Source organism: Colletes latitarsis, chromosome 14, assembly GCF_051014445.1.
Source record: "Colletes latitarsis isolate SP2378_abdomen chromosome 14, iyColLati1, whole genome shotgun sequence".
Lineage (NCBI taxonomy): Eukaryota > Metazoa > Arthropoda > Insecta > Hymenoptera > Colletidae > Colletes > Colletes latitarsis.
This window is the reverse complement of record NC_135147.1, coordinates 20,408,355-20,430,281: the sequence shown is the minus strand read 5'-3', so window position 1 is coordinate 20,430,281 and position 21,927 is coordinate 20,408,355. Positions and strand designations below refer to the sequence as shown.

At 38.0% G+C, this 21,927-nt stretch overlaps 1 protein-coding gene across 1 annotated transcript; it reads left to right on the top strand.

Moving 5' to 3' along the window:
• Positions 1-19,311: 19,311 nt before the first annotated feature.
• On the top strand, positions 19,312-21,601 carry Vajk4. Its single transcript, XM_076781327.1, has 2 exons — positions 19,312-19,341; positions 20,528-21,601. The coding sequence occupies exons 1-2, from the start codon at positions 19,330-19,332 to the stop codon at positions 21,599-21,601; spliced, it is 1,086 nt and encodes a 361-aa protein (XP_076637442.1). The 5' UTR covers positions 19,312-19,329.
• Positions 21,602-21,927: the final 326 nt, after the last annotated feature.

The window sequence follows — 21,927 nt, the reverse complement described above, 5'->3', positions numbered from 1 at the left end:
CTATCGTTGAAACAACCGATGATTACTCGAAGCCACAAAAAATCACCTTATTCTCGTAATTGAGCCACTGTGTTCGCCGCTAATAATCGGCTTCTGTGTCCCATGCGATGATAAAAATTAATTTAAAAAAAAGATCCCAATACCAGGGTGTCGCGGACTCAAGAAAACACCCGGTATGAAGTTGTTTTCCGTACTTGAGCTCATATTTCAACATTAAGTGGCCCGATGTTTGGGAATATTAGTGAAGTAATACTTGTTCTTCGAACGATAATATACGAGACACGACACCGCATGATTAAAAATTGCGATATTCCAGCTGCTGTGTAATAGCCTGTTTTAAAACTGAACCCTAAAATACCGATATTTTAGAGACACCCTTCTGCATCGTAATCAGATTGTCACTGCATGCTTTGCATAGCAAATATTTTTTATTATCACACCAGGGATGAAACTTCCAATTTCTAAAAGTAAATACAGTTTCAGTTCGTTCGAATTTTCACTTAAAAATATCGAGACTGTTTTTATTTCATTTATACTATGAATTATACCTAATTGTACGTAAAAATCAGCTCGTCTAAGCAGTCGATAGAAAATAGAGCTACTTTGTTGGCCCATTTTCGTAGAAATCTCTGTGTCGCGGCAACACTCGACTTGAATCACGCTCGGGCGATAATAAATTAAGTCGTGCAATAAATTCTCATGTATCATTCGGTGACGTGTGTCGAATTATGCGAGAACCGGTGTTAGGGGTAAGGTGCGTCCCGCGATTTTCTTCGCTATTCGGCGCACGCGCGCCGAGTCTGGCTTCGTATCAATTATTCGCGGGGCTTTAAAAAGCGCCGAAACAATTTCTGCACTCGAAGATCGATAATGGTCATCGGGCAAAAGAGCGCCGATGGCACCTAACCACGACGCGAAAGACCGATCATCTTTCATGTATCGTGACACGTACAGGATAATACCAGTCCGTAAATCGCAATCAAACGATACTTAGTCTCTTCGGAGATATAATACGCCCCGACCACTCGGGTCTGATCATAGGCTAACGTACATTTAGGCAGATGCGACAGAAATTGAACGTCTCCTCTCGGTCCTCCCCCCTCGGCCCTTCTACCTGCCATTTTCTCCTCTCTAAAGTACCCTACACACGGTGAAACTTGCCACGTCCCTCGTGACGCGACAAAGGTCCACGATACTAGTAGTAGACTCTAATTAGACGAAGAACACATGCCTCGTTTCGGAATAAATCTCGGAAGCATGGACTTATCCGAAATCTTTCGGTATACATTTTAAATGCATTGAATTTTAAATTTCTTTCCTTGAAAGCGGCTGGTCCTCGAATACTGCACAAAATTCTAAATAATCGGATATAATCACACGAGACCAGTTCCCTTACTTTTCTTTAGAAATATTCTTGCACCTGGATCCGGGATCAAAAAGATTTCAGAAAATATTCAGAGACGTTCATGAAGAAGAAAAGGGTACTCTGTACTCTCCAGTGAAATTCCTCTCGAAAGCTCCCGGAATAGTACAATAAGTTTACTTTGTAACAAATGCTACAGATTTATTAAAAATCCTTCTTTATCGATTGATCTTTATGTTGTACAAGGAAGATATCGATTCCAAGTACCCAGATGAGTACTCAAGTACTATCAAAGCTAGTAGTAGTCCACTGTGAGTGAAATACAGTTTCTACACCAAAAGCAGCACTATATTAAAACTAAAAAATGGCGATTTTTGCGAGTATCGTCATGTGTAGGGTGCTTAACTCCATTTATCTTTCCTCCTCTTCGAGTGCCCTTTTCACCGGTGTCTTCCTGTCTCCGTTCGTGACACGATGGATCTCCGTCCCTTTCTTCGTCCTTCGATCACGCGTTGCCCGGTTTCGTCGCTTTCGGTGGTCGATGCATCGGCCGACCCGATCGCGATCGGGAGAAGCGATCGCGTAAGCCTTCGTCGTTCGTCCTCGTCCAATCTTCCTGGCGTTATCTTCGCGCAGGATGTCGTGTGGCGGCCACGCGACACGTCAGCCGAGGCGTCCGTGGTCTATCGATCGATCGGACCTTGGTGTATCTCCGGCCGAGATCGACGGGCCGTGCTGTAACTGGGTTACAGAATGCATTAATGCGCGACTCGATTACAAGGCAGCCCTCCGATTGATTCTCTGGCCCCTAGACGCCCGCTGGCCCGGCGCAATTTGCCAGATTAAACGTTCACCGCGTACGACGCGCCGATTCCTGAATTCGTAATTTTCGGAGATCGATGCTGGATCGCGCGCGATCGCCGCGAGATCCAAAGAGCCTCGAGTTTAAGTGATTTTTACAGAGACTTCGTCGTTCCTACGCAACCCTCCGTTGCATGAATTTTCCATCAAAATACAGGGTGATTCCAGAAACAGATAAATCCTCCGTGAGAGAGGTCAGCTTTTCGTATGATTTATTTGCTTGGTCTTGTTATTTTTTTTTTTTTAACCGAAATATGCATTTGCTTTACATAAATCAATTTTTATCGTCGTGTCACGCAACTAATTTTCTTAGCGATTAAAAAAAAAAGATTTCTTTCTTACAATTTTTATTATTTTCATTTAAATTTCGTACAAGTGTCAAAATTATGTTTTAAAATCGAAAGTAACAGTGAGAGATCCGGCGTTACAGTGACGATAAAATAATTTAAAAGGGAGCAAAAGAGGCCCACCGCCATATTTAAAAGTAACATGATTCAATTACGCCGCGTTTGCAGGCGTTATCGTGCACTTAATCGAGCGGCCATAGCAATTAATGGACGGGTAAACGAGGGTTCATTAGCATCGGGACGAGAAATTGTTTAAACCCGGAGTTTATTACAATAGAATTCTCTGTGGGCCGCGTTCACGCGAGCGGTTCTCGTGTCATCGATTATCGACTGGGACTTATGTTATGCTAATGAGATCCGTACGCAGTTTCGTGTCTTTTTCTGTGGCGATCGACGGCCAACGGACCCTAACGATCATTCTCGTGCAACAAAATAGAATGTTAATTAAAGCACCTTGCCCGACGATGGTGACAGTTTCCCCGGCACGATACCATAATTGTCGTAAAATTAAAATAAGCGACTCTCTTTTGTGGGTCCGCGTTACCTTGGGACAGTTAGCCCACCTGTTTTTTGGAGGTTGATAGCAACCTCACCCTTTCCCTGCTGATACGATCTTGGTTTATTGCCCCATAATTCAAGTGTTAGAATTTAAGCCACGAGGGCTTAGCTAGAAAGTAAAGATTCAAGTAATTAATGGTCTGGCCTAATTGCGAGCTTCATCGACGGCCATTTTTTCGCCACGAGCTATACGCCTTGCTTAAACGACGGAGACGCTGATAAACGGTTGCATAAAGAGTACTTTACTTGTGTGTTTGTTTATGAATTTTCCTTTTTTTAAATGACGTTTAAAGTCGTATCGATAGAAGTTATTATACGAATAATATCAATATCAAACTCGTTATGGCACATCAAACAAGATTAAAGAAAATGTTTCTTTGTCACTATTTCTGGGCTCCAAGGTACTTCTTTAGTTCGTAGACATATTCAGCCCAACCCAGGGTGGAAATTTCTTGGTTAATTTCGGTTTGTCATTTTGGTAATTAGAACGAGCGTTACGAAGATATTAGACGTGTTACAGAAGCATAGTAAAAAAACTGTCCAGGTCTAGAGACGAGTGAGTACATTTACAGTGGCTGCCAGTTAAAGTGTAATCGTGTTGGAAAATCACGAGCATGTCTTTGCCGTCCCTTGATTGGGGCTTGTTTTTTGCTGCCTCGAAGCTAGCCACGCAGAGAGGTTCGTCCATCTTTGAAACTATTACCTTTAAGTTCAGTCACTGAATAAAGTATTCATACACGGTGTTATTCGCGAGTTCAAGTGTCAACCATTTTAGAACAGTAAAAGTAAATAAAGATTTCTTAATTCATCGTAAACTTTGATTTGACGTGATTTATGCTTTTCAGTTAACTCATTTGGTACTTGCTTACTTAGCTTCTTAATCTTTCCGATTAATTTTATGCGCCGTAAAACTGTCGTATAATATACTTTCAACTTTTGTGCAATATCTCTGACACTCTCACTTGTAAGACGTTTCTTAATTCATAATTATCAACGACGTTTATAATTTGCACCCTGTGTTGTCATTTGCAGTATAAAATCGTAGATAACGATATCGCAAAGATTCGATCAGTACTTGTGAATCAAACTTGTTTCTCAATCTCCCGTAATTAAATCTTGATAAGTCGCACGAGCCTAACCGTTCGTGTAAAATAAAGCACGACGATATATCATTTTTGTCGTACAGTGCATCGCCTAAATTTAAACAGTTGTCTTAAAATCAGATAAAAAAAACATCAAAGAAATTCCCAAGAAATCTCTTTAATTTATTCTATTGTATTTGAAATAAAATCTTCTACATAGAATTGATTTTAGTACGAACGAGTAACTGAACTGTGCACTAAATTAATCTGAGTATGAATATTAGCACCCTGTCTGGGACGCGAATCACCTGTTGTTTACTCGTTGCCTTCGTCAGTATATCTTACACCAGATACCGATCTACGTTCTTATTAATTACAATTAAAACTATATCACGAATACGAGCGTTATAACCATCGTTGCAATTAATATCAACTTAACACCATTAGCTGATAATATCATTGTAAAGGAAATCCATCATCGTTTGTGTAAAGTGTCCAAACGTAGATATAAAAATTTTAATCTGGAATAAATTGTACTCGAAAGCTGTTATTTAAGAAATTTTGATCGTTCCTTTACGAATTCAGTTAGATTGTACTTTTTTTAAGAAATTAGATACCGAAGAATGAATTTTTAAACGCGTAAACTTCTTCTTGTAACACCCTGTATTTGCAGCAACGCGATATTAATGCCTATAAACACAAGTTAGATGTACGTAGATAACATGTCTACTGAAAATTATAGTCGTCCGAATACGCTCGCATCTTCTGATCAGCTACCATCCTAACTAGTTCCGCTACAAAGATGATCAGGATCCGCGCGAATGGTGTGTTGATCACGCGTCCTGATTTTGCCACAATTAGGGAGGAACTGTTCGAAAACAAGATTGACGTAAACGAAGGAACACGATAACCCTTGATTTTCAGAGGTTGATATTATTTCGGGAATTCGGGCAAGAACTCGTCTAAGAATTTAATCGCTGCATCGACGTAAACGGTGTTCTTGCGACGGTCACCGAGACATGCTTCATCATACGTCGCTAAATCGAAGTATATCCTGGAAATCATTTTCTTAAACACATTAAACGAAGTCATTTTAAAGATTGAATACGACATAAAATATTGAACAAAGTGAATTTGGTTGGAGATCCAGAACAAATTTGCAACATTTTTCGCAGCTATTCCGTACAGAGTACGTGTTTTATGTGTGGCATATATTCAAAGTGGAAGAAAATAGTAAAAAAACCTGAGACATCAACTTGTGAGCGCGTCGTTGTAAAAGGGAGGTTTTAATTTTTAAATTTGTGGTAGTTTGAGTTAGGTTGACCAATCTATCTTTTCGTTTTCAAAGGCTTCCCTGTGTGTAATGGTTTTCGAAGTTCATCTTAAGATTGTGAAAGTAGATGGTTCAACCTAATAAAATGATCACTGGTAGATTGTTATAGTCTTCCTTTCGCAAAGTTATAATTACACTGTGGATGTTTACATTAATAAAATATGACAAAATATGTAAGTGACATACGTCAAATATGTATCAATAATATGTTAAAATATATTCAAATAATTTTGATTACTTAAACATAATAATCAATTACAATTTAAATTACAATATGTTACGAGTATTTTTTCAATATCGATAAGAGTTACTTAATGACGTTTATCGCTTAAAATCAATTTATCAATTGCTGAAGTAGCCTGTTTTAATTGTTTTAAATCGTTTAATAATTTGACGTCATAAAATTTGTTTCCATAGAATCTATCTGCCAAGATCTACAGAATAACTGATTAATATTAATCGTAGCCTCTATGAACTGTTACCATTAATGATTTACATCTACTATACAAACATCTATTCAGGTTTCACTCTCTTATCCATTTCTTAGAAACATATACATTTGCATAAACATCCACAGTCTAGTTATCATAGTTCAAAGATCGACAAAGTTTGAATCGAGTGTCGTAATGTTTGTGGCAATGTTTAGACAGTCGAGTTAAGCAAAATCGCACGATTCCTCTTGTCTACTCGCTGTCGAAGGAAAACTCGACGTGTACGCTGATCGATCGAGCGTCGATTAATCAGTTTTTCAGACACCATGCTGGCATCGATCGATCTGCCGCGCAAGGTGCCGATGTGCTAATTGATTGCAAGGCACCTTAGCTCGCGCTCGACGTTACCCGATGAGACTTTTTATTAACTCGTCCGGTTCGCCACGAGAAGGAGGATGCTTGGATAAATTTCGCGCGCCACGCTGTCGAAAAGAGAAGAGCAACGAGGAAGAAACGGACGCAAGCGGCCGGATCAGCTGCGATCGCCCTACTCAGGATCGCCTCGAACGTCGCGTCGGGTCTTCCTTTTTCTCCTATCCGACGCGGTGGACTTTTTCGTTTGAGAATTTTTCGCTAGCCTTTTTTGCCAGACCTGGGGCGCGTGCTGTAAACTCGTACGTGCCGTATACAAGCTTGCGCGACTCCGACGTATAAAATATCGACGGCAATTAGCCAGCCGTTTGATTTAAGGCCGGCTTCGACGCGCATTTCGAGTTCAATCTCGATGGGCCAGGACCCTTTAATTTCGCGCGTATAAACCACGGGCGCATGGACTAATTAAGAAATTGCTTTAGAACCAGCGACGTCCAGCCCGAAAGTTTGTCTCGTTCGAAAGGGAACGACTTATTCCGTGCAAGGACGGACTCAATATTGATGGATTCGGGGATGAGGGGAGCTTAAATGCTTTAAATACTAGGGGAATTTTGATCGCCGTCGCGTTAGGTGTAACCCGTTTCGTTTTTAATGATGAATCAGGTACGTCAAGACTCGAGAATGATCGATGGGGGAGAGAATGTTTGACCGTGGAATATGGGAACTGAATACGGTATCAGGAGCGTTAATTGTTTAGTGCATAAATATTTTTTTGGTAAATTCAATGTACATCTTGATAGGTAAATCTAATCTCAGAGTGCAATATCGTGTTTGTGTTGAAACATTGCATAATACCAAAGAAGAAATTCGTATTTGCTTACGTGTTTGTAGGGGAAACGCTTACCTACTTTGGTAATTTAGACATTGAATTTCTCTTAAAGTGTCTAGATGGTACGTGAAAGCTAACGAGTCTTCATAAAGGTGAACATCTGGTCCGTCCATTAATGGTCTGAAGAAGATTAAGTCTAACACTATACCGCGCGTAATATTGGAGCATAATCGTGATCTAAATAGGAAATAACGTTACGTAATTTATACGATAAAAATTATGTTGTGTTGAATATTACTCCATATTTAGAATATACAGGAAGTCAGTTAAGGAAATTCGAGTTCTATTACAGAAACGAAGTTAATTAAACTACATACAGTATCAAACAGGTATTAAACGATACAGCATTAGCTTGATATCGCTTTAAGTAGCACTGGTATCCTAATCAATACTTTCTACAGAGTATTGTAGTATTGAATTGATTCGATCAGTAATATACAGTAGAATTCCATTTATCCGAACTGATGGAGTTTGGACAAGTGTATAGTTGGAATAGTAAGAATCTGCAAATGATCTCTTTTATATTAATATTATATTTTTGTCGTCTATTTACTAGATAATTTTAAGTGTGTCTTCCCAATGTAAACTGATGTTTGAGAGTTTGTCCCTGTAACAGTTTACTTTCGAGAAACACTCGGAGACTAGAATACCGTCAAATAATTCGACGCGTACGCGCACGTCGCGAGCAGTTGCGAATTAAGATTGAAGACGTATCTCATCTTCGCGAGTTCCCCTAACGACGCTAACCCAGCCGGATTACTTGATGGCGTTCGTTGCTACCGTTGCGAGCAGCAGGGGCTTACGGGTTAATTACAAAATTACTCCCTTAGGATTTTAACGGGTCAGGAGGCGCGGGGAAAGGAAAACGGACGGAGTCGAGCCATCCGCGACGGGTTCGTTAACGTTAAATCACGTTGAATAATGCGGATCAACAGTCGCGCCGAAATAGGTCGGTAAAAATAGCCAGGTAACAAGAGTCTTGGAATAAAATACAGTGAGCACCATAACTGAACGAATGACCACAAGTTTTGTTTATAAATCGTTATTTATTATCAAGAATACTTGACAGTATTTAGTATGCCATATATTTTTGTTACTTTGTCCACGACTCTTTTATCTGTAAAACTTCACTAATTTGTTTTGGCATACTCTCAAATAAATTTTCTTGTCCCACTGTTCTAGAAACCTATTATCCAATTCTGTAACTGATTTTAGTTGAGAATCATACGAATTCTGTGTTTTTCATTCTAGTAAACCTCATAGATTCTCTATGTATTCGCTATTTTTTAATAAAAATTAATTTTTGTGCTATAATGAATGTATTATTTGATACAAGGAGCGAATATCGCGATTCAAAAGCATAGTACCGCCTATTGAGTACAGCGAAACAAATATTTCATAACCAATTAAAGAAACTGCGTACTGACGTAAACGGAATGCGATTGAATTTCACCTCCTTTCTAATTAGTTGTAATTAACGCGCGAGCATAAATGCGTGATCACCTTTTCACGTAGGATGATGCTGGAAACGCAACTTACTTCGCTTAATTCAGTGTTTTCCAAACTTTCTGAGAAGCACCTCGTAAAAAACAGAAGAAAATTTCTACGACCGAGATAAATGATAATTTTAAAACGTACTCCTACAATTGTTAAGCTTCGACGATTAGAGCATTAATAGAAAGGCTTCTAAGCTATACACAAATTTAAACTCCCTAATATTTTTCTATACTAAAAATTTTCTTTTATAGGGAAACACTGCCTTAATTGTATCCTAATTAACACCTTGCTATCCTTTATTCAAATTCTAATACTCAAACATTTATAAATCAGAAATTTCATTTCAACTAGTACGTCTTTTCCTCGAATTTCAACCAACAAACGTGACCTATTATAATAATACGAATTCTTTTTCATTCTCATTCAAATGCAGGAGCTCTGCAGAAATCATAGACTCGTAAATCGCACGCGACTCTCAATTTTAGGTCGCGTGCTAGAATCGCCGGTCTGCGAAAGTGTCGACTCTTGCACGCAACGTAGACACGTTGACAATCGCCGACAAGTTATCGCTAATCGATAATTATCGGTGACACGGTCAGAACAGATTCCCTCCCTCTAAAAAAAAGAAAAGAAAAAATAGATCGATCGGAATTATAGTTTCAAAAGGCGGGCCCTGCGTTTCCGTGATCATCTAGCCGTCCGGTTTGGCCTCCCGTGTCCACGATGCAGGTATAAGCGACATCATTGAACGTCATGTTCTTCGTAATTGACTATCGGATCGTACGTGGCGATCGACGACGCAGTGACGCAGAATCGTTCGACGTGCACGTACGGCCTTGTGCAGATACGTTCGAGCGCCACTGACGCGGCTGGGACCAGGTATAACGCAGCCACGAACATAATCGCGACACGTTGTCGACGTACGCATAATACCGGTCAAATTACATGTGCCGGCGGATCCGATAATTGTGTCCTCAACAAATAACGGGCCTCCGATCTTGGGAGCGGCCCGGGCCGCGGAAGCGCGCCGCGCTGGAGACTTTAACGATCTTTTCTTGCAAAAGCGAGGATATCGGAAACAATCCGCCATTAACGGGACTCTCGACGACGGATTTAAGGGAACGTCGTGGACAAAATAAAACACGTTCAGTTTACACAATCAGAGCTCGAAAACTTTTATAGGTTTAGGTTCTTGAAACAGTTATGAAAAACTTTTATTTTGAATAACTGTTGTAAAGAACATGAGTCAAAGTTCTTGCATTGAGTCTTATACAAGGTATTCGGCCACCTCTGGGAAAAATTTTAATGAGAAATTCTGGAGGCCAAAATAAGACGAAAATCAAGAATACCAATTTGTTGATTGAGGTTTCATTATAAAGTTATTAACAAAATTATTAATAAAATTTGTCCACCTACATGAATTTTTTTCTTGAAAGTGTGTAGGATTTCGGGGGTATGTCTATTCATGAAAAATGATTGTAATTGATCCCCACAACCGAAAATAATTTTTTTAGAATGATTTGAAATTTTTTAATTTCGCCGAAAAATTTTCCCGTCAGTATGGAACTTTAAACGTTAATAACTTTTTAATAAAACCTCAATCAACAAATTGGTATTCTTGATTTTCATCTTACTTTGGCCTCTAGAATCTCTCATCCAAATTTTTCTCAGAGGTGGCCAAACACATTGTTATTTAGGTTCTGTAGAGGCTTCGAAACGATTAATTCGACGGTTTTCCTTTTAATGAAGTTATTAAAAATGAGAATAGTTTGCTCAGGGAAAGAATTCCCGGAATGAATTCTTCCAGTTAGTAGCACTCATTGTCGGTGAAAGTTAAGAATGCATTTCATGTTGGATAGTCTGTTTTAATTTTAATGTAATATTGAATTTCTTCATTTTACTTTTTCTAAAACACACGAACACTCGAAGGTCCAAAAGTACTGAAATCTGAAGATTGCGATCAACAGTTTTTAATTGCTGATCGTATACTTTTTTTAATTATTTCTGATTTAATAGATTATAGTTTGTATCTTCGCATAATTCTTATATCTGACACCTTAAGCGTCGAAAATTTCACGCTAAAAGTTATTACATCACTTATTATGATGTAAATATCATATCCACACACAGACTCGTACGAAGAACTAAAATACACGAAGCATACGACGTGAAATTGACGTGATCTTCACGATTGGAAACAAGCTTTACTTTCATCTACTCCTCGAGAGGGGGAAGAAAAAAATCTTCGAAGCGAACGCATACATAAGATGCATGTGTGCTAAAGTGAAATCTCCGTGATTCTCATATCGTACGAACATTACATATTTTATTTTTACATATCTACATTACCGTGACTATTAATTAAGTAATGTTTGTTCTGTTCGTTGCGTAATAGAATTTTCTGGCTGTTTTGATATTAAAATATTAAACTCGGACTTATACGAGATTCTCAACAATTATTTCTTTAATTCAAAATAATTGAAATAATGAAACAATAAGATGAATATTATACAAATAGTAAAGAAGATTCATTTATACAAAGAATTAATGTAAATTCTCTATAAAGTAAAATAATGAATGATGTGTAGAAGTAGTCTTTTAATTTCCTCAATTTAAATTATAAATTAGAGTCTCATTACAAACACGAGAATTCAACGCTTCTCGAGTATACAAAGCAATTAAAATTCTTTAGATTAAACAGTCTACACTTTCCGTTGGAACATGTGGAGCTTCTAAACAACATTTAATCTGGATTGAACGAAAGTAGTAGAAGTTATAGAAAAATCACAAACACATAGATTTTTAATATCAATAGGTATGTGTAGCTTCTACAGAAATTGGTGGTGCTATCTATCGTCATGGATCTGAACTTACGTCGCTACAAACTGGGGCGTTCAACTGTCGGGAAAGCTGAGTTTTATGTATTAATAAATTATAATTACAGTTAATATTTCCACAAATGAAGTAGCATATCCTTTTCACCGAAACTGAAAAAGAATCTAAACAAAATTTCATTTGGATAGTTCACGATCTTGGTTTCTTCGAAATTCTAATTAATTCATTTCTTATGTATTGCGAGATATTTTCTAGATAACCTTCGGTAAAATAAAGAATGCCAATCCATAAAAGTCAGAATCGTTATATATATGCAGAGTATATACTAATTAAGGTACTAAAATAAACTATCAACATTTTTCGAGTGGAAAGTGTTTGTAGCTTATGAATCTTTCATAACCGTCGTCCACGAAAGCCACGTTCCGGGCATCAACTTGGCAAATGTCTTAATGAGGCACCGCCAAAACTGCAGGTTATATTCTTCGAGCATTGCACGGTAGTTAGAACGCAATTAAAGTTACATAATGTTTCGTTGCCGGTCGTTTTTAAAGTCTCGAAGGGCCTGAAGCATCGGCCATCAGTAATGCATTAGTTTTGATCGCGAGAGACGTCAAACGACTCGGCAGGTGCGACTCGGAAACGACTCGTTTGGGGATGAAAATGTCCCGCGCCGTTTACTTTAAAAGTAGAAATTTATGCAAATAGGAATTGAAGCTAAAATCAACGTATTCCGATCACTGGCGTTCACATGATTCCGACACTTTGTGACAGAATCTTCCTTTCGATACGAGTCGATGCTCAATTATAACGAGTGAAGAATACTAAATAGTTTGAAACTTCGACGGTATCGATGAAAGTATAATTAAATTCCATCGTGTAGAAGAAAAATTTTAATCGATCGTAGCAACGAATTTATTCAATTATTCTTGTAAATTTTTTGTATATTCGTAGCTTGATCTTTGGCTTCTTTCCATAGGCCCATTAAAACTATGTTCTTTTTTTTTTTAATGTGAAAATTTAATTGAAAGAAAAAGTTTATAGAATAGTTCCTGAATATTTTATAGTTTTATACGTTTTCTTGTTTCCAGTTTTAAAGTAATCGGGAATATATAAAGTGGTAAGGTAGAAAATTTCTAAAATAATTACCCGAGGAATAAAACATTGGGTTCTATCGTTGAGTTCGGTAGAGAACTGGTAATTAGAGTTAGGGAATTTGCGTAATCCAGGAAATAAATCATTTGCTGGCAAATGTTTTAGAAAAAGTGGTGCAATTTACTGATACACAATAACGATTTGTTTCTACAGTTAATTTCTACTAAAAATTAAGATAATAGTTTTTATGAGGTAAAGTAAGGTCGGCAGAATTTTTTTTTTACGCTCTAACTATTTTATTTTGGTTGTCTTCAAGATTCTAGAAATATGATCTGAAAAAATAATGTAATATAACATGGAATTATTACAATTATTTTAAAGTAAATTATCTATTTTCTTTCATAATTATTAAATATATATTATCATTCTTAAACTTTCTATTCTTTATTATGTAAGTGTACTATGTAACCATAAGTATTTTTTGTAACTTTCTTTCAGACATTTATATAAACGTATTATTTATATTGTTTCAAAAGAGGACCAGAATAAGATGGTTGAAACAATATCTAATATAATTAATTTCAGTGTAAAATATTAGATATTATAATATTTATAAATTAATTATTTTTAATATAATTTCAAGTTCGTAATACATTACACGGTTATTAAATTATATACTCGAATTAGTCGAATTGCAATTAAAATTGAACGTCGATGATTTCCTGAGAAACTCGATGTTTGCACTGTGTTGACAGACGAAAGCGGTGGCCACTTAGGATAATTACTAATTATTAGCAACGAGTAAAGTTGAAGACGGTAACTAACGGTTAGTACTAATCATAGCGAAGATATATCTACTATGTAAGTAGAACTCATTATTATATCAATTATTTCATTAATTCCACGAATCTCGATAACTTGTAGAAATGTTCAGTTTCCTTTTTTTGCTGCTAACAAAGTTCTATCGTACAGCTACGATTTTTTAAAAGTGCACACGCGAATGGGAAATAAATGTCAGATAACAAAATGCTCGTTAAGAAAATCAAATAACTCGTGTCGAGTTCAACGATTTGAGAATTATTTCTAAAATGGTCCGTTCTTATCACTGAAAATATTTAAATAAAAAAAATTTTACACAGTTCGAAATTTCCAACATTAAAAAATACCCAAGTATAGGATAGATACATACATAGATAAAATAATTTTTGCTCACACTTTTTTCTCAAAACAATTTACAATTTCTACCTCAACGTTAAAATATACCCAAACGTGGAAAACGTGCTCTGCAATGCAATATTAAAAATTTGAAACAATTTGCGATTACGTTCTTCTCGAAAAAAGTTCTCGAGGAACACTTTTTTCCGTTTGCCAATGAAAATGCTCCCTTAAAATAACACGGGTTCAACGAAACGCCGCGATTACGCTCGGAATCGGTCACACGCCGCTTCCTTCCAAATTCACGAAGTTCGTGCCGACGGAACATTAGTTTCTGAAGCGGCGGCGATGATCGTTGCTGCAGCCGCGGCATAAAATTTCGGGGAAAGTCCCCGGGATCCTTTCACTTTCATCGCGAACCGAAACGCTGGAAGTAATACCGCGCCGCCATCGCGAACAGTGCAATTCGCCGCGGGTAAATAGACAACGGGGATCCACGCAGTGGAAATTCTGGAATTTTAGCTGCAAAGGCACGAGGAGCGTTACGTATTGTCGAAGGCGAGCGTTTCCGGTAACGCTAACTGGATCGTGACCGACGTTGGAGCCAGCTGTTGAAAATATAAACAGCAATTTGTTGGCATCTGAATGTGCAAATCGAAATTTTACCAAAACTAGAAATACCAATTTGATAATTGAGTTTTAAAGGGGGTTCCAATTTGAATTTCGCTTAAATTCTTGCGTGGATATCAAAATTTTTCCAAAACTAGAAATATGAGTTTGATAATCGAGTTTTAGGTGAATTTTAAAAGTGTATCAACCCTTTACTTTACAATTTGATTTCAGTTTCGCTTAGGAGTAAAATTTTGCCAAAACTAGAAATACCAATGTGATAACTGAGTGTTAAGGGGATTTTAAAAATACATTCTGCCTTAATGGTTTTAGAAAATTTTTGATAGGCAATCGTGAAAAACTATATCTTATAGTCTTTTATTAATGAAACATAATTTGTTTCTTCTTGTAGCAACTGCTAAGAATTTTGATAGTTGGCTTTGTACTGTAGAAGGAAATGAACTGAGAGATGGAAATGAATTTTGTTTTTAACAAAATTGCAATTTCTTTTACTCGTAATAATTTCACGGAACATTCTGCGTAAAAATATATTAGGGTACAATAAAATACTAATTTAAGAAATTAGCATTTCGTGACAGATAGATGTCTCTTTTTTTGATAAGTCAAATTTTATACCTGTTGTGTACGATAGATAAATCATCATTTATTGCGAAAAGAATTTTAACAATTCATCTTACTCGGGGTAATTAATTTATTATCGAATAATCATTAATATAATTACCGTAATATTTACGAGGCTCGGACCATTATTGCATAATATTTCACACGCCATAAATTATTGTGTGTTAACGATTTATACGCGCAACTCAGAAGACAATATCAAGTTTATGAGAAAGAAATATAATAATCAAAATACTTGACAGGTCACTTACACGAATAAAATTCTCCATTAATAACGAAATATTTGTTTCGTTAACTTTTAACAAAAATAAAAAGTATAATAAGCAAATCCCATTGTTTGATCCATTGAAACCTCGATCTTATGGCCTTCGAAGACGTGACTTGAAAGGTGAGAAAGGTGAATGTCACGATAATATAATAATTGGTGGGAGAGTATGATCCACGCGATCATTATTGCATCACAGCCGTGTTACCGAGTATCTGTGTATACAATTAAGAGTACAATGAAACAGAGAGTAATAGTTAGAATTGCATCGATTTTCTTCACAGTTAACTTCTAAATTAATAAGAAGTATATCTAGACTCTTCGAGTCATACTTATCATAGAGATTTTATTTGAGAAACGAAGTTCGATCGCGGAGAAATTACGAAAATAAATAACAGGAATTTTAGAATATCTAAATTAAATCGTAAAAAATAACGACGACTCGTTTGTGTAGTGTAATTAATCGAATTGCGAATAACTTCAGATTTGATCTTACATATCTAATATTTGAATCACAGAACACGAAAGCTAAAGTTATTTCTCTTTTACATTTCAATCTCAATTACAAACATAATTTTCCAGTATTTGACAAATGATTTAAATAGAAGATATCCTTTTGAATTGCAATAAATAGTACAAAATGTACTATCAACAACAACAGTTGCATATATAACATTATTACACGATAATTTATGGTGAGGCGAGGCATCATAAAATTGTACATCCTTTGCTCTTTTGGTTTAATACCATATAATTCAAGTAAATTAATTTCTGGTGTTCTGTAAAATTACAAATATCTATATGTCGAATACAGTAAGAAACAAATTATTTATTCCACACTAGAGGATTTTATTTCACTGACCTTTTCTTAAATTAAGTTTCTTAAACTGTTCTTCGTCAAACACGTACTGGTCAACTTCATTTTATTTACTGATATACGAGGCAAGGTATCATTGCATGATTGGAAATTAAAAACAAAGAAACCAAGTCGTATTTAAGTCTCGAAAACGCGCCAGTAAATCGAACGAAGAGACCGTTTACAACTGACAACAGAAGAAGAAAAACTTTCTCGTTACACTGGGCCGCGTAAATTAACACGCAAACTGTGCATGTGTATATGTAAACAACGCCATTATCATCGTTTTATGAATCTTCGATAAAAATCTTGACGGGAATCTCGGTTTGAATTCTTTGAAATTCTGAAGATACACAGCAATACCTCGTAGAACTTCAGCCGGTCGGGTACGAAGTTTGAAAAAATTAATTTAGAAAAATAATCAACTTGGCTAATTACTGAAAACGTTTTCTAGATCTTGCTGTTCTCATATAAATAGCAGACCTTCAAAATTAGTTTGAAGGTTGGTGGTAAAGGTTGAAAAGACACTTGATAAAATTTACAAAATTAAACTAGAGACAAAAAGGAATCAACACGATTAATAATATAATCGAATTTTCATCGTAATCGAAGTTTAAATCGACGACAGAAGATTTGGAGTTGTTCGAACGCATTTTTCTACTCCTTATCACGTTAATTAATTATCGTCTCTCGTTCAGTCAGCGATTAGGATGAACTATCGTCGCCACGTTACCTCCAAAACAATTGGGTCAAGTAGTGGTCGTGCATCCAAGCTACTTTTAATTAAGCCCTTTATTTCGATTCGAAGTTTTCCCTCGATTTTCCACGCCGCGAGAAATTCCGCTACCAATATCGAGCAGGCCTCGCGTTTTCGCTGGCATGCGTGTAGTCGCTCGTTAATCCGTATAACCATCGTGGAACCTTATCTCCCGATAGCGTTAATTCGAAGCCCGGTCGCGGTTTCGCGCAAACCGTATCGATATCCGCGAAGGACGGCCATTAGGCGCGTGTAATTGCCGCAGAAATCCAAGTAAAGTTCGCCGTTGTGCGGCTCGCATGTGGAATACCTAATGCCGTATGTTAATACGGTCGCATGCGCCAACGCCATTCCGATCCTCCCGGTAGATAGTCCGACGATTTTTTAACGATTAATCGCTGCACAGGCATCCCGCTGTGGTCGTATCACCAAGAATGCTTGTTACGCCGGGCCTTTGCCTCCTTATTCGCGCAATTTTCAATAAATATTGCCGATCGTCTCTCGCGAGTCTCATTTCGTACGCGGTGCAACCCTGTAAATTGATCGATACGAAAGGTCCACGAGATCGAAAACGGGAATATCGTTTTTAACGAATTTTGAGTGTAATATTTTTTTCTTATGCGTGTGTCCTTTTCGCCAATAGTTGCCACGTTGCGAATCGAACATATTTTTTTAATTTTACGCGCATGAGAAATTGAAGTACAACGAAAAGCGAAAAGAAATGATACGATAAAGAGATTTGTAGCATCGTAATTCGTGATTTACGGTACAAATTTGGTTCAGGTAGATTCTACGGGTCGAAATAAAGCTGGAAATGGAGAATAACGAAATTGCGTGGGAGGCTTTATTTTCGAGAAAATTGAATTTAAATATCATTAATATCAAATCAAATTAATAACTGAAATTAAAGACCTGGAACTTTTTGAACACACATTGTATATGAGAAAATATAAAGGAAAATTGACAGTACTACTTTTTCTCATGGATCCTTCAAATGATTTAACCCCTTCAGGGATGAATTACTTATTGTTCGAAACAAGGGTAAATTCAAATTTGACCCATAGCATTCATTTTAAGTAGTGAATGGTAAAGTCTGAGCTTCTTAAATTATGTATTTGTGTTGTGTAACGTTCGAATTAAAAATTGTAGAACGTGAAATCCATTTAGAAAGAAGCGTGAAAAGTTTATCGGAACATAGAGCCACAATTCATTACAACTTATCACTGGTAATATTTTATTTTATGAACATTATCATTAAGTTTGAAGATGGCAGTTAACTAAGCGTTAGTGGAAAACGTTTACTAAATTATTAGCTCACTATTACGACGTTAATACCAAACTGGGTGAAATTAAAACAGATTCGACGGTGAGATTAGCAATGAAGCATTTAACCAACAGACAATTAAATTTTTGAAGCAACAAACGTTTCCTTTAAGACCCATTCAAACATGCAATTATCCACGAAAATACGATTGAACTTAAATCAACGCGTTTAGAGACTGCAATTAAATTTGTTGTTTGTTTTGTAAATGCATGAATAACATTAGCATCCTATTTCGAAGTATCTCTATCGTGTTGAGAATTTGGAGCGAACATGATCTCGATTCGTTCGATCCTCTGCGTCAAAAGATCAGTTGCGTTTCCTATTTACATAACTTTTCATGAGAACGAGTTATGATTATTCTTATTTACCATGAAAATAAAAAGAGATAATTAAATATTGTTTTTAATCGAAGTGTAATAAAATAAAAGATTCCATTGTGATGATAGGAATTTATTTTCATTCTACTAATGACGGTCCAATCGATTTAGGATCTTTTATATTTTATCAAGGAAGGCAGAGAAGGATTCTGGATCTGAAAATTTCTCGAAGTTCCATTAAAAACATTATCCAATTTAAAATTGGAAACTGTCATATGCAGTTTTTATTTGACATTTTATTTGATAGTAAACGAAGACAAAAATTGTGGAATATAACCAAATTTATTTATGTTACAATCCAATAAAGTTGAGATAAATTTCAATATGGAGAGGGGGGTTATTGGTGGTTGATAGCGAAACAATATCCCGGACGGGGCATCGACTCGTGCCCAGGCGTTATCTTAAATGCATCCGATGGAACAATTTCCACGGGATCGCGATCGTACGCGGTAGATTAGAAGCGACGCGGCAGAGAGCACGATTTCCCGGCGTACGTTTATCCCGGTACTCGCGCGAGCACGGTTTTTGCAAATGCAAAACGAGACGCACAAGTGTAATACGGACGATGAGGTGCAGCGAAAGTAACAGAGCCATTATGCCGCGGAGTATATAAGGCTCACTCTAGAAAACGAAGCGGTTCAGTTAGTGGTTATACGCCACCACAAAACATACGCGAACTCAACGATGAATATTAAGGTAAGCGATACACCGTTAGTGCGAAAATAAAAGACGAAACTTTCCCGAAAAACGTCCGGTTACGATGGGTGTGCATTTTTCCAACCGAGATCTTTCGATTCACTTGCGATTTTAAGTGGACTTGTGCACAGTGTTTGAGGAGACTTGATTATGGAGCGGGGATGAATCAAATTCAATCGAATAATCGAGAAATTCTGGACTGCAATTTTTTAATTGGTTAGAAAGTTTTGCTAGAGAAGGGTGTTCTGCTCTCGTTCAATTTGAATCCGTACTTTTGGTTCGGTAAAGATATCGAAAACTACAATTTTGATTGCACTTTGAAATCTAGTAATCGACTCTTTATGTTTCGTTTAGTGGGTTAAAAAGATTGTAAGAAACATCGAATTTCGAAAGTTCTAGTTAGGTCTATGATACGTGGATTGATATTCCAAATTTGATGTCAGTCAGTCACTTTGAACTTGAGACACTTTTTTTTAAGGCCTCCAATTGGATTCACCGTAGCTCCTACAATTGTTAATCCTTTGCACTCTTTTGGCACCGCCATAGCGACAGACATAGTGCAAACCATAGCTCAATTCAAGTTTCATTTATGATAACACAAATTGAATTTGGGAAATATATGAATAAAATTGAAATTATAGGTATTGATACATTTTCGTGAAGAATAGAATATTGTTTTTATTTTTAGAAGTCACATCACAATTTAAACTGATTGAAAATTCAATAAAAATTTCTAAGAAGTCACTAAAAAATTGCTGACGCTATCATATTTACTATATTCACTCTCCAACATCTTGGTCATTTGCTGAATTGCGTAACGCCACATACATTTTATATAAGTGTACACACGATTTAATTACCGATTCGGTTATTTTTAATGTTCGATTTCGTGAATGATAGGAAGTGCAATTAAATTTAACAATAAAATCATACTGGTATCCAAATAGCATATTTATATAGAGATCTATTAAGGAAATGGATTGAGAACTATGAATTAGTCTCGTAGAACAACGACCCACTAAATCAAATAAAAATAAAAATAAAACAGCAAAAAAGTCCAAGTGAATCGAAAGTCGTGTTAATAGATTTTCAGTAAACCGAACAAGAATACTTCGTGCGTCTCGAGGAGTAGACTTAGTGTTGCGATACTTATAAACAGTATTAATAACGCGACTTTCTCCGTCAGATCGCCATCCTGGTGGCACTGGTCGCGCTAGCGAACTGCGCGGAGGAGCCGAAGAAATCGGAAGCGGAGAAGGATTCGGTGGCCGAGTCCACGGAGAAGAAGACCGAGAAACGGGGTCTGCACGGTAGCTACGGCGACCTGGGCGGCGGCGGCGACTTGGGTGGCGGCGGCGACCTGGGCGGCGGCGGTGGCTCGAGCTACGATCACCAGGAGCACGTGAAAACAGTTACGGTGGTGAAGAAGGTGCCGGTTCCGTACGAGGTCACGAAACACGTGCCCTACTTGGTGGAGAAGCACGTACCGTATGAGGTGAAGGTCGGCGTGCCTCAGCCGTACACCGTCGAGAAACACGTCCCCTACCCGGTGAAGGTGTTCGTGAAGGTGCCGGTGCACGTGCCCCAGCCGTACACCGTCGAGAGGAAGGTGCCGTACGAAGTCAAGGTTCCCGTGGACAAGCCATACGAGGTGAAGGTGTTGGTGCCCCAGCCGTACACCGTCGAGAAGCATGTCCCGGTGCCAGTGAAGGTGGGCGTGCCTCAGCCGTACACCGTCGAAAAGCACGTGCCTTTCCCGGTGAAGGTGAAGATCCCGGTGCCTCAACCCTACCCGGTCGAGAAGCCAGTGCCCTACGAGGTCAAGGTCCCCGTCGACAAGCCTTACCCGGTCAGCGTGCCTAAACCGTACCCGGTCACCGTCGAGAAACCGTACCCCGTGCCAGTCGACAAGCCAGTACCCTACGAAGTCAAGGTCCCCGTCGACAAACCGTACCCCGTCCCCGTTGAGAAACCGTACCCCGTCCACGTCAAGGTTCCAATTCCTCAACCTTACCCTGTTCACAAACCTGTGCCTGTTACGATCCATAAACCCGTGCCTTATCCAGTCAAGGTGCCCGTAGACAAGCCCTACATCGTCGAGAAGGAGGTGCCCTACCCGGTGGAGAAGGAGGTGCCTGTTCCTGTCAAGGTCCCAGTGCCCGTGCACGTGCACGAAGAGCACGGAGGCGGCGGCGGCGGCGGCTACGAAGGGTTCTCTAGCCTCGGGGACGGCGGTGGTTACCTCTCGCATCACCGTTGATTCCTCCGACACCAGCGATCGGTCCCTTCGTCGTTGAAGCCTCGTACGCGCGCTTGCTGGATCCCTGGCGATGTCTGTTCTCGAAGAACTGTTAAACGTCCCATACATAGTCGCGGGTTTGCTGGAACGATGCTCGCGGGTTCGATCGATCCTCGCGAAAAGGATCGAAGGGAGGAACGATCGAACGTCGCGGTCGAAGCTTCGGTAAATTCTGAGTGTATGGGCTGCTTAACACGTTGACCGTTAAGGTTTTTACCAGGAGAATTTGAAAGATTTTATAAAACCAAACGCTATTTATTATTATGAAAGTCTCATCGTCTCTGTGG